This window comes from Papaver somniferum, chromosome 8 (genome assembly GCF_003573695.1).
Source record: "Papaver somniferum cultivar HN1 chromosome 8, ASM357369v1, whole genome shotgun sequence".
NCBI classification, from domain to species: domain Eukaryota; kingdom Viridiplantae; phylum Streptophyta; class Magnoliopsida; order Ranunculales; family Papaveraceae; genus Papaver; species Papaver somniferum.
This window is the reverse complement of record NC_039365.1, coordinates 77,624,780-77,639,510: the sequence shown is the minus strand read 5'-3', so window position 1 is coordinate 77,639,510 and position 14,731 is coordinate 77,624,780. Positions and strand designations below refer to the sequence as shown.

The 14,731-nt window shown below is 36.9% G+C and overlaps 1 protein-coding gene across 3 annotated transcripts; it reads left to right on the top strand.

Annotated features, from left to right (window-relative positions):
- Positions 1–361: 361 nt before the first annotated feature.
- Positions 362–5,816, top strand: LOC113301669 (cellulose synthase-like protein D2). Of its 3 annotated transcripts, none has more exons than XM_026550453.1 (5): positions 362–753; positions 869–1,810; positions 2,649–3,459; positions 3,589–5,395; positions 5,499–5,816. In XM_026550453.1, the coding sequence occupies exons 2-4, from the start codon at positions 885–887 to the stop codon at positions 5,341–5,343; spliced, it is 3,492 nt and encodes a 1,163-aa protein (XP_026406238.1). In that variant the 5' UTR covers positions 362–753; positions 869–884; the 3' UTR covers positions 5,344–5,395; positions 5,499–5,816. The 3 variants fall into 3 exon arrangements, with proteins under 3 accessions (XP_026406238.1, XP_026406239.1, XP_026406237.1); XM_026550454.1 differs by having other exon boundaries at positions 5,475–5,816; XM_026550452.1 differs by having other exon boundaries at positions 363–753; positions 5,496–5,816.
- Positions 5,817–14,731: the final 8,915 nt, after the last annotated feature.

Genomic DNA, 14,731 nt, shown 5'->3' with positions numbered 1-14,731 from the left:
AAAATGAGAATGACACGAAACAATCAAAACAAACAAACACGCGGAAAAAAAAACCCTCTCTCTTTTGTTTTTCGACCGTTCAGAGGAATATCTTCCTTTCCCACTCCCGATTCCCGAAATTTTAAAGAAAACCAAAGGTCAATTCCGGAAAATAAAATTTAACACGCAAAAAAACTTTGCCGGAACAAGAGCATGGGAATGGGCTAGTAAACAGAAACACAGCCATGATACAGCACATTATCCACATCAGCAAAATACAAAGTGTCAACGCGTCTCTCAATCTACATTTTATTTTCCTGTCTTTTTCCTTCCTTTCTTAGTATTTTAAATCTTCTATTTACCACCTAAATCAAGGACTTTTTTTTTCTTTCTTGTAAGAAGAAGAAATAAAAACCCTAGTTCCTCTCCTTCTCATTTCTAGGAACAGAAAAAGAGAACTCTTTAAAGAAATGAGAAAAGTTTCACTGTTTCTGGAGAGACGGCATTGTTTGAAAGTTTCAAGTGTATTAGGTTTTTGAAAATGAAGGCTTGAGAGAAGCTTAGCTACTTGGACTGTAGTAGCTTGTTATGATGAAGAAGATTAGATGACTTAGTCTATTTCTCCAAAGTTGAAGTCGAATACAGCCTGGTTACATCTCATTCAAATTTCAAAAAGTTTTTGAAAAAATCTCTTTAAGGTCTGGGTATTTAGGTGATTACATCTCATACAGATTCAAATATTTTTAAGTAGATCTTCACCAAATAAAATTTTCGGTGAGTAATGAAATCGCTAATTAAGAAGAATTTATGTGTTGATGATCAAGCTATTTCTTTAGGTAGATCTGTTTTGTTTTTCATAAATTTGATTTTGGATTTGGAAATTTTGCAGGTTTTGATAGGTGAAAATGGCGTCGAGATCGTTTAAAGCGAGTCGATCATCAGTATCAAATTCGTCGGATTTTCAAGAATCACAGCATAATAATAATGGCAGACCTCCTATGCCTCAACAAACTGTAACATTTGGTAGAAGAACATCATCAGGAAGGTATGTTAATTACTCAAGGGATGATTTAGATAGTGAGCTTGGAAATAGTGAGCTCGGAAATGCTGAGTATTTAAACTATACAGTTCATATACCACCAACACCTGATAATCAACCAATGGATCCATCGATTTCACAAAAAGTGGAAGAACAGTATGTTTCTAATTCGTTATTTACCGGTGGATTTAATAGTGTGACTCGAGCTCATCTTATGGATAAGGTAATTGATTCTGAAACTAATCATCCACAAATGGCTGGATCCAAAGGATCAGCGTGTATGATTCCTGGTTGTGATGGAAAGGTTATGAGTGATGAACGTGGATTAGATATACTTCCTTGTGAATGTGATTTCAAGATATGTAGGGATTGTTATGTCGATGCTGTTAAAGGAGGAGATGGAATTTGCCCAGGTTGCAAAGATCCTTATAAGAGTACTGATTTAGATGAATTGGGCGTTGTGGACGGTGCACGACAGCTTCCCATGCTACCAGGTGGAGAAGGAGGTGGAAGTGGGATGTCCAAAATGGGACGGAGGTTGTCTTTAATGAAGTCAACTAAATCTGTGTTGATGAGAAGTCAGACTGGTGAATTTGACCATAATCGATGGTTGTTTGAGACAAAAGGAACATATGGGTATGGGAATGCTATATGGCCAAAAGATGGTAGTGGGTATGACGGGAAAGATGATGAGGATGGTGTTCATCATGAGCCTAGAGAACTTGCTAGCAAACCATGGAGGCCACTTACTAGGAAACTGAAGATCCCAGCTGCTGTTCTCAGTCCATATAGGTATAAGTTATAATCATTATATTAGATAGCATTGCCAATTTTTTTTTTTGTTTTTTTTGCGATTATATCTTTCGGTGTTGAATTGTCTTATTTTGATAATCTATAGTATTTCTCATTGTTTATCATACTGTTGTTTTGTCATGATTGAGTGGGAAAAGAGGACAGCACAAGAAAAGGGGAATTAGAAAATGAATCATTATAAGATTGGTCTGTCTTGGCCCTTACTTTTCCTTTGTTCCTCTGTGTATTAGGCTCATAAAGTGGGATCAATGGGGTTGATTTATATTGTATCATTTAACCGGATTATGATCATAGTTAAAATTCTGCACTGGTTAAGATACTGATAAATCAACAGCCCTGGAGTTGGGTCTTCATTGATAGTTATTAGAAGTTGTATATCGGGATCCTGAACTTGAGCCAATATTTTAACTAGATATTAATGAGTGGGCCCAAATCGTAATCTAGCTTTTTAGCTTTTATAGATCGTCAGCCAGAGATCATTTGGGTCAGTGTTGAGTAGGTGTTTAGTCGTACTAACTAGTATTTCTGTAATATCATCCATTCCAAAGAACCTGATCGTATCATTTATTCCTTGAAACCTCTTATCATGGATGAGTTCATTTTCTAAACATCTGTATCGGTTGATTCTCTCTTGTTTTCGTAGTTTGATCTGTTAACTATGGATCTTGATTTATATGTGCGCATCTTTGTTCCGATCTGATGGTTTAGAATTGTCGTTAAGGATGGTTTCTGCGGAGAACCTGTATAAGGTCCTTTATTGGCACTTCGGACTATTTCTGTAAGATATTGTTTAACGGATTTTATTAACTTGTGTCAGGCTGCTAATTGTTGTGCGAGTAGTTGTTCTTGCACTCTTTCTTCAGTGGAGAATAAAAAATCCAAATACTGATGCCATTTGGTTATGGGGAATGTCCATTGTCTGTGAGCTGTGGTTTGCCTTGTCTTGGCTACTTGACCAGCTTCCTAAGCTCTGCCCGATCAACCGTTCGACGGATCTTGCTGTTCTTAGAGATAAGTTTGAAACACCTACGATCAACAATCCCACAGGAAAATCTGACTTGCCTGGGATAGATATTTTTGTCTCTACTGCAGATCCAGAGAAAGAGCCTCCTCTTGTCACTGCAAACACTATTCTTTCTATCCTTGCTACTGATTACCCAGTTGAAAAGCTTGCTTGTTACGTTTCTGATGATGGAGGTGCCTTACTAACCTTTGAGGCCATGGCAGAAGCTGCAAGTTTTGCCAACATGTGGGTTCCATTCTGCCGTAAGCATAATATCGAGCCTAGGAATCCTGAGTCGTATTTTAGTTTGAAGAGAGATCCTTACAAGAATAAGGTGCGCGCAGATTTTGTTAAGGACCGAAGAAGAATGAAGCGGGAGTATGATGAGTTCAAGGTTAGGACCAATGGTCTACCTGAATCTATTCGTCGCCGTTCTGATGCCTATCATGCTAGAGAGGAGATCAAGGCTATGAAGCTCCAGAGACAGAACAGAAATGATGAGGAGCCTGTTGAAAGTGTAAAGATCCCAAAAGCCACTTGGATGGCAGATGGAACCCATTGGCCTGGCACTTGGATGATTCCTGGATCTGAGCACTCTAAGGGTGATCATGCTGGAATTATTCAGGTATGTATATATACATATATATATATTTTCCATTCTTTAGATGAACCGATCAAGTCTCGCTCTTCAACCTTTTCGATCTATTTTTTATCTTAAACATTTTCTGACAAAAACTAACTTAACCATCTACAGGTTATGTTGAAGCCCCCCAGTGATGAACCACTACGTGGAACTGTAGATGAAACTAACATCCTTGATGTTACTGAAGTTGACATCCGTCTTCCTTTACTAGTCTATGTTTCTCGTGAGAAGCGCCCTGGTTACGACCACAACAAGAAAGCTGGTGCCATGAATGCCCTTGTGAGAGCCTCTGCCATCATGTCCAACGGTCCCTTCATCCTCAACCTTGACTGTGATCATTACATTTACAACTCGCAAGCAATGAGGGAAGGCATGTGCTTCATGATGGACCGTGGAGGGGACCGCATATGTTACGTTCAGTTCCCACAGAGGTTTGAAGGTATCGACCCCTCTGATCGGTATGCCAACCACAATACGGTCTTCTTTGATGTCAACATGCGAGCACTTGATGGTCTTCAGGGCCCTGTTTATGTTGGCACTGGTTGCCTCTTTCGTAGAATTGCTCTTTATGGGTTCGACCCACCCCGCGCAAAGGAACGTACTAATGGTTGCATGAGCTGGTGCTTTCCTCGAAAGAAGAGAGTTTCTGTTTCTTCCAACTCTGAAGAGCACCGAGCCCTTAGGATGGGCGACGATGATGAAGATGAGATGAACCTGCAATTGCTTCCAAAGAGGTTTGGCAATTCAACATTCCTTCTTGATTCAATACCAGTTGCAGAATATCAAGGCCGTCCGCTTGCAGATCACCCAGCAGTGAAAAATGGTCGTCCTTCGGGTGCGCTCACTCTTCCTAGAGAGCTTCTCGATGCATCCACAGTTGCAGAAGCAATCAGTGTTATCTCTTGCTGGTACGAAGACAAAACTGAGTGGGGTGACCGTGTTGGGTGGATTTATGGCTCTGTTACAGAAGATGTGGTGACTGGGTACAGGATGCACAACAGAGGATGGAAATCAGTTTATTGTGTTACCAAACGTGATGCTTTCCGTGGAACAGCCCCTATTAATCTTACCGATAGGCTTCATCAAGTCCTTCGATGGGCTACTGGTTCAGTTGAAATATTCTTTTCACGTAACAACGCCTTCCTTGCGAGCCCTAAGATGAAGTTTTTGCAGAGGATTGCATATCTCAATGTTGGAATTTACCCGTTTACTTCCTTCTTTCTCATCGTCTACTGCTTCTTACCAGCTTTATCCCTTTTCTCTGGTCAATTCATTGTTCAGTCTCTTAGCGTGGTTTTCCTCACTTACCTTCTCATTATCACCGTTACACTTTGCCTGCTAGCCATACTCGAGATCAAGTGGTCAGGAATTGAACTTGAGGAGTGGTGGAGGAATGAACAGTTCTGGTTGATTGGAGGAACAAGTGCTCATCTTGCTGCAGTTATCCAAGGATTACTTAAAGTGGTTGCTGGAATTGAGATTTCTTTCACTTTGACATCAAAATCTGGTGCAGATGATGTTGATGATGAGTTTGCTGATCTTTATGTCGTCAAATGGACGTCTCTTATGATACCACCTATAGTGATCATGATGACCAACTTGATAGCAATCGCCGTAGGTTTCAGCAGGACAATTTACAGTACCATACCACAATGGAGTCGTCTTATTGGTGGTGTGTTTTTCAGTTTCTGGGTCCTGGCACATCTGTACCCATTCGCTAAAGGTCTAATGGGAAGAAGAGGAAGGACACCCACAATCGTGTTTGTCTGGTCAGGTCTCATTGCTATTACCATCTCTCTTCTTTGGGTTGCTATTAAGCCTCCAGAAGGCAGCACTGAGATCGGAGGATCTTTCACATTCCCTTGATTCATTTATCGTCAACAATATCAAGTCAGCCAACTTCCTCTCACATTTTGAGGTAAGAATTTGGTTTTTGATCGTCAAAAACACTATTCTTGTTTTTTTTTTTTTTACCAAGGAATCATCTTTAATGGTAGTAAGTTGTTTTGATGGACCAGAAGAAATGTTCATTGTGCTTTAATCATCAATCCATTGCCATGTTTTTGGTGAGCAATTCAAAAACTCCAGTAAGCTGCTGAGAAAAATGGAAGCCCGGAATCAATCTTACATCATGACCAATCAGACAACCAGGATTTTTGTTCTTTCTCTTTACTTATTTTTTTTCGCGTTTCTTCTTCTTTTTCTTGTTGTCTGAAGTTCTCATTTGGGGGCAATTGGTAAGTACAGTATGAACTAATGAGCTATACACACAATTCATATGCATTCATTTGTAATTCGGTTAAATGTGACAATCGAAAATTAAAATTCGGTACTGGTAATCGTCTTGTTTTCACCTTTTTAGACATTGATAACACACATTTTAGTTAATCCTTCTCAAACGATGCCAAAAATGAATGGGAAGGAAGCAAAGTGTTGTCACACTTTGTCCTGCAGAAATTGTAAGAAATGGATGCCTCTTGACAGGTTAGGTCTGCATCTGTAATGAAATGCCTGGCAAGTGATCAACGATTCTTTTGGATTGAGGAGCTTATTTGCTCTTACAGTTTCTTTGAGGCCTTGTACAAAAGTAAAAGAACATCTACAGGATGGACTACGGGTAAACTAAAAGTTAATTGGGGCTTACGTAACAGCCCTCTTAGTCTTCAGTTTTTTTTGCCTGGTATATTTAGGAGCGACTCCAAAAGAACTAGGGACGACTTTTTTATTTCCCAACCCATACACAAGGTTAAGGGATGTCCAAAAGGATAGTAGAATACGTTAATGCCCTTCCGTAATTGGAAGTTATTGTGTCCGATTGTTAATATTAAATCTAGGGCTGAACATGGTTTCGGTTTTCCGTAGTAACCGGACCGAACCAGACCAATTAGGAAGAAACCAAACCGAACCATTTACTAACGGATTGGTTATGGTGTACAAAGTGGAAAACCGATAGTATTGGTTTTGGTTTGACCTCTAAAACCGAACCAAAAACCATTGGAAAACCGATTAATTTTTAAACTTAGTTTCTACCTTGATTAACAAGTATTAGATTCTACCAATTGATTTAGAAGATAAATAGAAACCCTAAATCTAATATTTCAGTATGATATTCTCCCTCTCTCTCTTTCTCCTTCTCTCAGTCTCCTCCCTTCTCCACCCCTAACTACAACAATCACTGCTGCTACTCGACTTTCTTCTTCCCTTCTTCATTCTTTTTTGTTTATCACTAACTAAATTAAGATATATTATATATCTTCTTTTGATCTCTAGATTTAGAGTAAGCTTTAACTATTCTTGATATTTTTTTTTATTTTTTTTGTCTGTAAATTTGTGTAAACCAATACTATCGGCAGCTACGGTTTTTTTATCTGTAAATTTGTGTATCTTTTTTTTTGTTTGAGTCGTTTGACAGAACTATTGGTTAACCAAAAACCACTGGGACAAACCGAAACCGGCTGGAACCATTTAGAAACCGAACCAATGGTTAATGGATTGGTTTGGTTTAGATTTTTAGAAACCGATAGTATTGGTTTCGGTTTTGGTTTGGCTAGAAACCGAACCAAAACCGACCATGAACATCCCTAATTAAATCGGTAGTTAAGTAACGCACAAAGACTACCGATTGATATGAATTTGTGCTAAATGCGTATTTGGGGCTACTATTAATCGGAAGTTGATGATAAAATTTACTACCGATTATAGGCTCAACCAAAATTCAAAAAAAAAAAAGGATTTTTGTAAAATCTCATTTTGGGGCTATTCTGTATTCGGTAGTTATATGAACTATTTTGACTACCGAATATGGTTGAATATTTGCAAACATAGCTACTGTATAATCGGAAGTTAGGCTTTTACCTCATTTACTACCGATTATAGGCTCAACCAAAATTCCAAAAATAGATGATTTTGGCAAAATCTCATTTTGGGGCTACTCTATATGCGGTAGTTATATGAACTATCTTGACTACATATTATGGTAGGATATTTGCAAAGAGAGTCACTTTATAATTGGAAGTCAGTATAACTTCATTTACTACCGATTATAGGCTCAACCAAAATTCAAAAAATTGAGGATTTTGACAAAATCTCATTTTGGGGCTACTCTATATTCGGTAGTTATATGAACTATGTTGACTACCGATTATGATAGGATTTCGGTAAAGACGTCTATATTATAATTGGAAGTCAGGATACTTTCATTTACTACCGATTATAAGCTCAACCAATATTCAAAAAATAGAGAATTTTTGCAAAATCTCATTTTGGGGCTACTCTATATTCGGGAGTTAAATAACCTAAATTCACTACCGATTATGGTAGCATTTTAGCCAAACGTCTGCTTTATTCGGGAGTTAAGATAACTTTATTTACTACCGATTATAGGATAATCAAAATTCAAAGATAGAGGATTTTATTTTGGGAATACTTTATATTCGGAAGTCATATAAATTAAATTGACTCCCGATTGTGGATTAACTTCCAGATTGTAAAGTTATCTACCGATTGTAAAGGGTAGTTTGGCCATTAAAAAAACGAGAGATAAAAGATGGCTACATTTTACGTGTGGGTGAGCTTTTTTGTCTTTTTGTTTCGTCCCTAAATATGCCAGGTTTTTTTGGGGGTTGATTGAATTTTTCCAGGGTCGAGTGATTCTTTCATTATGAAATCCATTCCATACGTTGAATATGAATCCCTTTCCATATGGTTATTGAAATCCATTCTATATTTTGAGTATGACCTTCCAATTGGTGACACATTATTACTTTTTTACCCTGTTATAATAGAAACCTTCTAAACCTGGCAATTTTAGGGGAGACCTGAAAAGAATTATGGGCGACCTTTTTATAATGAAGATGGCTACGGGGTGTCTTAAAATAAAAATTGTCTATATTGTCCTTCATCTTTGTACTAAATCTAAATCTATATCCTTTATTTTCATATCAAATTCCTCTTTTCCTTCATTATTCTACGGATCAATTTTTTTTTTCATCGTTTTAATTTTGATTGAAACTAAATATCGTGGATCAAACAAATCAAAACCCAAAATTCATTAATCTAAAAGTTGAAACTTAAAACATCAGAAAAAAATCTAGTTGAACAAACAAAACGGATAAATGATAGTAGTTGTGATCCAAATTAGGATTTGATTGCTTGAAATAAAAAAAGTGATCGGATTTTTTTTAGGATTTACAGTTGCAGAAACATAATCGGTAGGTAAAATAGATTGTTATCTACCGGTTATTGTTGCGTCAAAAAATTCAATTGTTCTATACTAAAATTTAACCATAATCGGTAGATATCATCCACCTATATCTACCGATTGTGAAAATAGACAAATTCGAAATTTTATTAGTTTTTGAAAATCAGAATTTGGGTCTACTATCACAATCGGTAGATAATGAACATCACGAGAATACCGATTATATAATCGATAGATAATGAACATCACAAAGCTATCGATTGCGCTTCTTTATTGGAACAGAAGAATATAATCGGCAGATAAAGCATTCTATTATCTACCAACTCTGGGACGTTAATGGCGTTGAATGCATTCAATCGTCTCGTTAACCGTTATTGAGCCTTCAACATGATATTTTTCATGATGTTTTCCACCTTTCTGCTTCATACCTATCCATGTATGTTATTGATTTAAAAAAAAAAACGGTTTTCTCCCACTTCTTCTTCTACTCTAAAATTTTAAAACTCAAATACTCAAAGACTCAAATAATTTCTTAACACTAACCTATAACTACCGATTAAAAACTTAAATACCGATTATCAGAGGTAGATTAGCTAATATGAAATCCTGCAGATAAGGGGTGGATTCATTTAACGTCTTACTAACCCTATTTTGTTTTGGTAGTCGCCCCTAAAAATGCTAAGCTTTTAAAGTGGACCTATTAAAAAATCTAATATCCTACATTTTATTGGTAACCTAATTTCTTGAACGATACTTGATAGGTGCATTATTTGCACTAGTTTGAGACTTTAATTCATTGCTTTATTGTTAGCTTTCACTTGATTTTGTTTGTTTTGAGTTTCTTAGGTGTCTGGAGTTATCTTAACCAAAAAGAAGCGGAACTCATTCAAATACGAGATTTCTTCTCATCATCTTGAAGAGGACATGATTATGAAGTCAAGGTGAAATAATGACGTCATTCCGACCTCATATGAAGAAATTATGAGCATTTGAATCAAATCAAAGCTGCGAAGACATAGAATTACTAAAGGCAGACGCGCAAATTACTTAGGGAAGACACCTTTGTATAAATGCGTCAGTCTCTTTTACTACGGGCACACCATCTTCTTCATTCGTATGTCTTTTGTATTATCGTTATACCAACCGAGAATACAGGGAAGGAGAAGTGTTGTTGCGTTGGTGGCAGATGATGATCACGATAGTGATTAGTTGATTTGAGATGATATTAAACATTGGTGGACTTCAATGGGGTTTTGTTGAAATCATGGATGAAATAAATGGGTTTGATGTTGGATGATGGTTAGAAGATCAGTGGAGGAGTGACGATGATGATGATTATCGGTGGTTGGTGATCAGTGGTGGATCTCGAAAGAGAAGCATGGATCTTGGTCTTTGCTATTAATGGTTTTTGGTGGTTATCGACCATTACTGGTGGTGCTAGATGGATTTGAGATCGACAGAAGATATAGTCACCTGAAAAAGCGGGGGTACAACAACCACACCCAATCTGTATATACTTTCAAGAGAATATACTCAATATACTTTCAAGAGAATCAACTAGACTCAATCTTACTAAAGTATGTCAAAGAGTTATAATACCTCAATCTCTCGATTTAATCCTTACTCAAGCAAATAGAAATCCGCGAGTCTGATTAAATATAAGAGAGATAACTTGGATGGTACCAAAAGACAAATATCCAAGTGCCAATCAATGTAAATCAATGACCAGAGGTCGGATATTCTAATTGATTAAACTAACGCACAACCTGTGATATTTAAATTATATAAAAAAATATAATGTGGAAAAGAAATAACACAGGCACCAGAATTTTGTTAACGAGGAAACCGCAATTGCAGAAAAACCCCGGGACCTAGTCCAGATTGAACACACACTGTATTAAGCTGCTACAGACACTAGCCTATTACAAACTAACTTCGGTCTGGACTGTAGTTGAACCCCAATCAATCTCACACTGGTCCAAGGTACAGTTGCGCTCCTTACGTCTCTGATCCTAGCAGGATACTACGCACTTGATTCCCTTAGATGATCTCACCTACAACTAAGAGTTGCTATGACCCAAAGTCGAAGACTTTAATAAACAAATCTGTGTCACACACAAAAGTCTATGGTAATAGATAAATCTGTCTCCCGCAGAAACACCTACAAGTTTTTGTTCCGTCTTCTGATAAATCAAGGTGAACAGGAACCAATTGATAACCCAGAATCATATTCCCGAAGAACAGCCTAGAATTATCAATCACCTCACAATAATCTTAAATCGACGCGGCGAAAGAAGATATTGTGGAATCACAAACGATGAGACGAAGATGTTTGTAACTACTTTTATATCTTGCCTATCGGAGATAACAATCTCAAGTCAATCGTTACGATTGTACTCAACACGAAAAAATTAGCAAGATCAGATCACACAACTACAAGAAAGTAGTATCGGTCTGGCTTCACAATCCCAATGAAGTCTTCAAGTCGTTAACCTATAGGGTCTCGAGAAGAAACCTAAGGTTAAAGGAGAATCGACTCTAGGTAAGATAACTAGTATCACACAGGAGGTGTGGAGATTAGGTTTCCCAGTTGCTAGAGTTCTCCCTTATATAGTCTTTCAAATCAGGGTTTGCAATTAATATTAGCTTAGTAACAAAGCATTCAATATTCACCGTTAGATGAAAACTGATTAGATTAAAGCTAATATCTTTCAACCGTTGGATCGAAGACTTAGCTTGTTATACATAAATGAAATGCACGATTTTAGGTTTGTGTAACCGTACCCAAACATGTACATTTGTTGGTTCAACAGTAGTTAACCAAATGGTTAGCCATATGAGCACTTTCATATGAACCATATTCTTCTTCACCATAACTAGTTCAAATGACTCAAATGAACTAGTTAGAGAGTTGTTCAATTGTATAAATTTTATATAACTATACAAGACACAATCGAAGCAAAAACGATTTGATTCACTCGAATCGATTCATGAACTTTATAGACACGGTTTGCAATTTGCATTCCTTAGTTAATAAAAATATAAGTTAACAAATAATCGTCTTTATATATAACCAACTCAAGTACGCGGACTTAAGTTCCCGGAAGGAGTTCACAAACTCCAGCAGATATTCTCGGGATGAGAACCTCCGCCAGTTCGCGGACTGAGTTCACAGCTCTTTTTCCGGTTTTCCTGATCAACAAAGTACACATACTTTGGTTCAAGGAATAAGGACTTATACATATATGTGTTTCCACACAATGATTATATAATCTAAACTCTCATTTCAATCATTGAAACATTCTTAAAGGACGTTATATAATTGTTATTCACGAACCATTTTTCAACAAGGCCATTTCAAAGTGACTGAAACATAACATGACTTTCGTCACTAGGTAAAGATGAACTTGGACAAAGCGAAATCTTACCAACACATATTTCGAGAAATAGATAAGCGAGATAAACTCGGCTCGAAATAGCAAATGTGTATAATCAAAGTCTATATAGCAAAACAACTTTTATCTCAAGATAGGAGATAGAGTAGATAGACTTTTGAGTGATAGATAAGCTCAAGTCTCCACATACTTTTTAGTCGATGAAGTTCCACCAGTTCCTTGAATAGTTCTTTGTCTTATATGATGATCGCCATGGAGTTCTTGAGCTTAACTACACTTTCTATCCTAGTCCGAGACTTAGCTATAGTAGACTAGAAATCAAGACTTATAGTTTTGATCACTAATATTGACAAACATGCTTGAGATAAAAATGCATGCGAGTTCGACCGAGCAGTGCTCGAATATCACCAATGAAGGATGGTGATAGACTTGACTTTCTGGTGGACCAGAGTTAATGGTGAAGAAGTATAGTGTTGTGTGACTGATTTGGTTGGAAGTAGATGAAGTTGATGAATGAAGGAGTAAAACTTGAGTCTGTCGCTGATTGGATGATATTGGATATTGTTGGTGGATGGTTGATCTTTGTGGTAACGCGTCAAAATTATATTTACTTTCCCACTTTAACAAGATGTAACTTAAGTATACGGAAAGAAAGAGTTCGATCCACGGGGGGCTATTGTTGTTATTATATTTTCAATTTCTTAAGTAACCAAGGGGGGAGTTTTTGATTTTTATGTAATGAATAAGACTAAATTAAAATCAAAGTAAATAGTAGAAAGTAATCAATGAGTTTAGAATATTGGTTAAGGAATTCATCTTCAATCTTAAAGATGTACTTAAGATAGCACTGAGTCATCTATCTAACTCAGCTGACTGGGATGAGTCAGATCAGGACAAAGGCATCTTCCGAAGGCCATCATTAATATTGTAGAGCCTAGTCTTGTGTTGCGCCATGATGGCGTTTTACAACATCAACTTCATCCATGATGGAGCTTCATCCTATATTTCGACTAGTATTCATCTACTGCAGCGGAAACCAAAATCACAACAACTCATACCCATCTCATACATTTGTATCTCAATTCTTACCCTTTCAAACACATCCCGTTCAGTTCAAGTACCACCAGCTCCACTTCTCAACCTCTGAACATTCACTATAAAAACTGAAAAAACGGGGGTCTAACAACCACACCCAATATTTCGCTTAGCAATCTGTATGGACAAACTCTAATATAATTCCAAGAGAATCAACTAGACAGTCAGACTCAATCAATGGAAATATAAGAGTTGTATCTCAATTTCTCAATTTAATCTGCAATCAAACAAATAGAAATTTGCGAACCCGATTGAATGTAAGAAATAACTTGGACGGTATCAAAAACCAATATCCAAGTGTCAATCAATTTAATCAACAACCAAAGGTTGGATTCACAATTGATTGAACTTACACACAACATATGATATTTCAATTATATAAACAAATATAATGTGGAAAAGAAATAACACAAACAGAAGTTTTGTTAACGAGGAAACCGCAAATGCATAAAACCCCCGGGACTTAGTCCAGATTTGAACACCACACTGTATTAAGCCGCTACAGACACTAGCCTACTCAAAGTTAACTTCGGACTGGAATGTAGTTGAGACCTAACCACACTGTAGTTGAATCCCAGAAGGACTCTGTGCACTTGATTCCCTTAACTGATCTCACCCACAATTAAGAGTTGCTACGACCCAAAGTCGAAGACTTGATAAACCAATCTGTCTCACACAGAAAAGTCTATTGAATAGATAAATCTGTCTCTCACAGATACATCTATGAGTTTTGTCCCGTCTTTTGATAAATAAAGGTGAACAGGAACCAATTGATATACCAGACTTATATTCCCCAAGAACAGGCTAGAAATATCAATCACCTCAGAATAATCTTAATCGCATGGTAGCGAAATAAGATATTGTGGAATAACAAACGATGAGACGAAGATGTTTGTGACTAATTTTTATCTTGAGTATCGGAGAATAAATCTCGAGCAAATATTAGAGAAGATAGTTCTCAATATGATAGAAAATAGAAAAATCAGAACATGCAACTACAGAGAAATAGTTGGGTCTGGATTCACAATCCCAATGAAGTCGTCAAGTCGTTAACCTACAAGGTTTTGGAGAAAACCTAAGGTTAAAGGAATACCGATTCTAGTCGCAACTAGTATCACACATGAGGTATGGGTATTAGGTTTCCCAGTTGATAGAGTTCCCCATTATATATTCTTCAAATCAGGGTTTGCAATCAATGTTACCTTGGTAATAAAGTATTGAATATTCACCGTTAGATGAAAACCTGATTAGATTCAAGCTAATATCTTTCAACCGTTAGATCGAATTTAGCTTGTTACACGCAAATGAAAAGTGACTTCATTTATATATGAGTAACAGTACCTAAACGTGTACACCTTGTTGGCTCAACAATAGTTAACCGAAGTTATCCATATGAACACTTTCATATCAACCTTATTCACCTTAACCATAACTAGTTCAAATGAATCAAATAAAACTAGTTCTAGAGTTGTTCAATTGTTTATATTCTCACAGAAGTATACAAGACACAATTGAAGCAAAATCGATTTTGATTCACTCGAATCAATTCATGAACATTATAGAT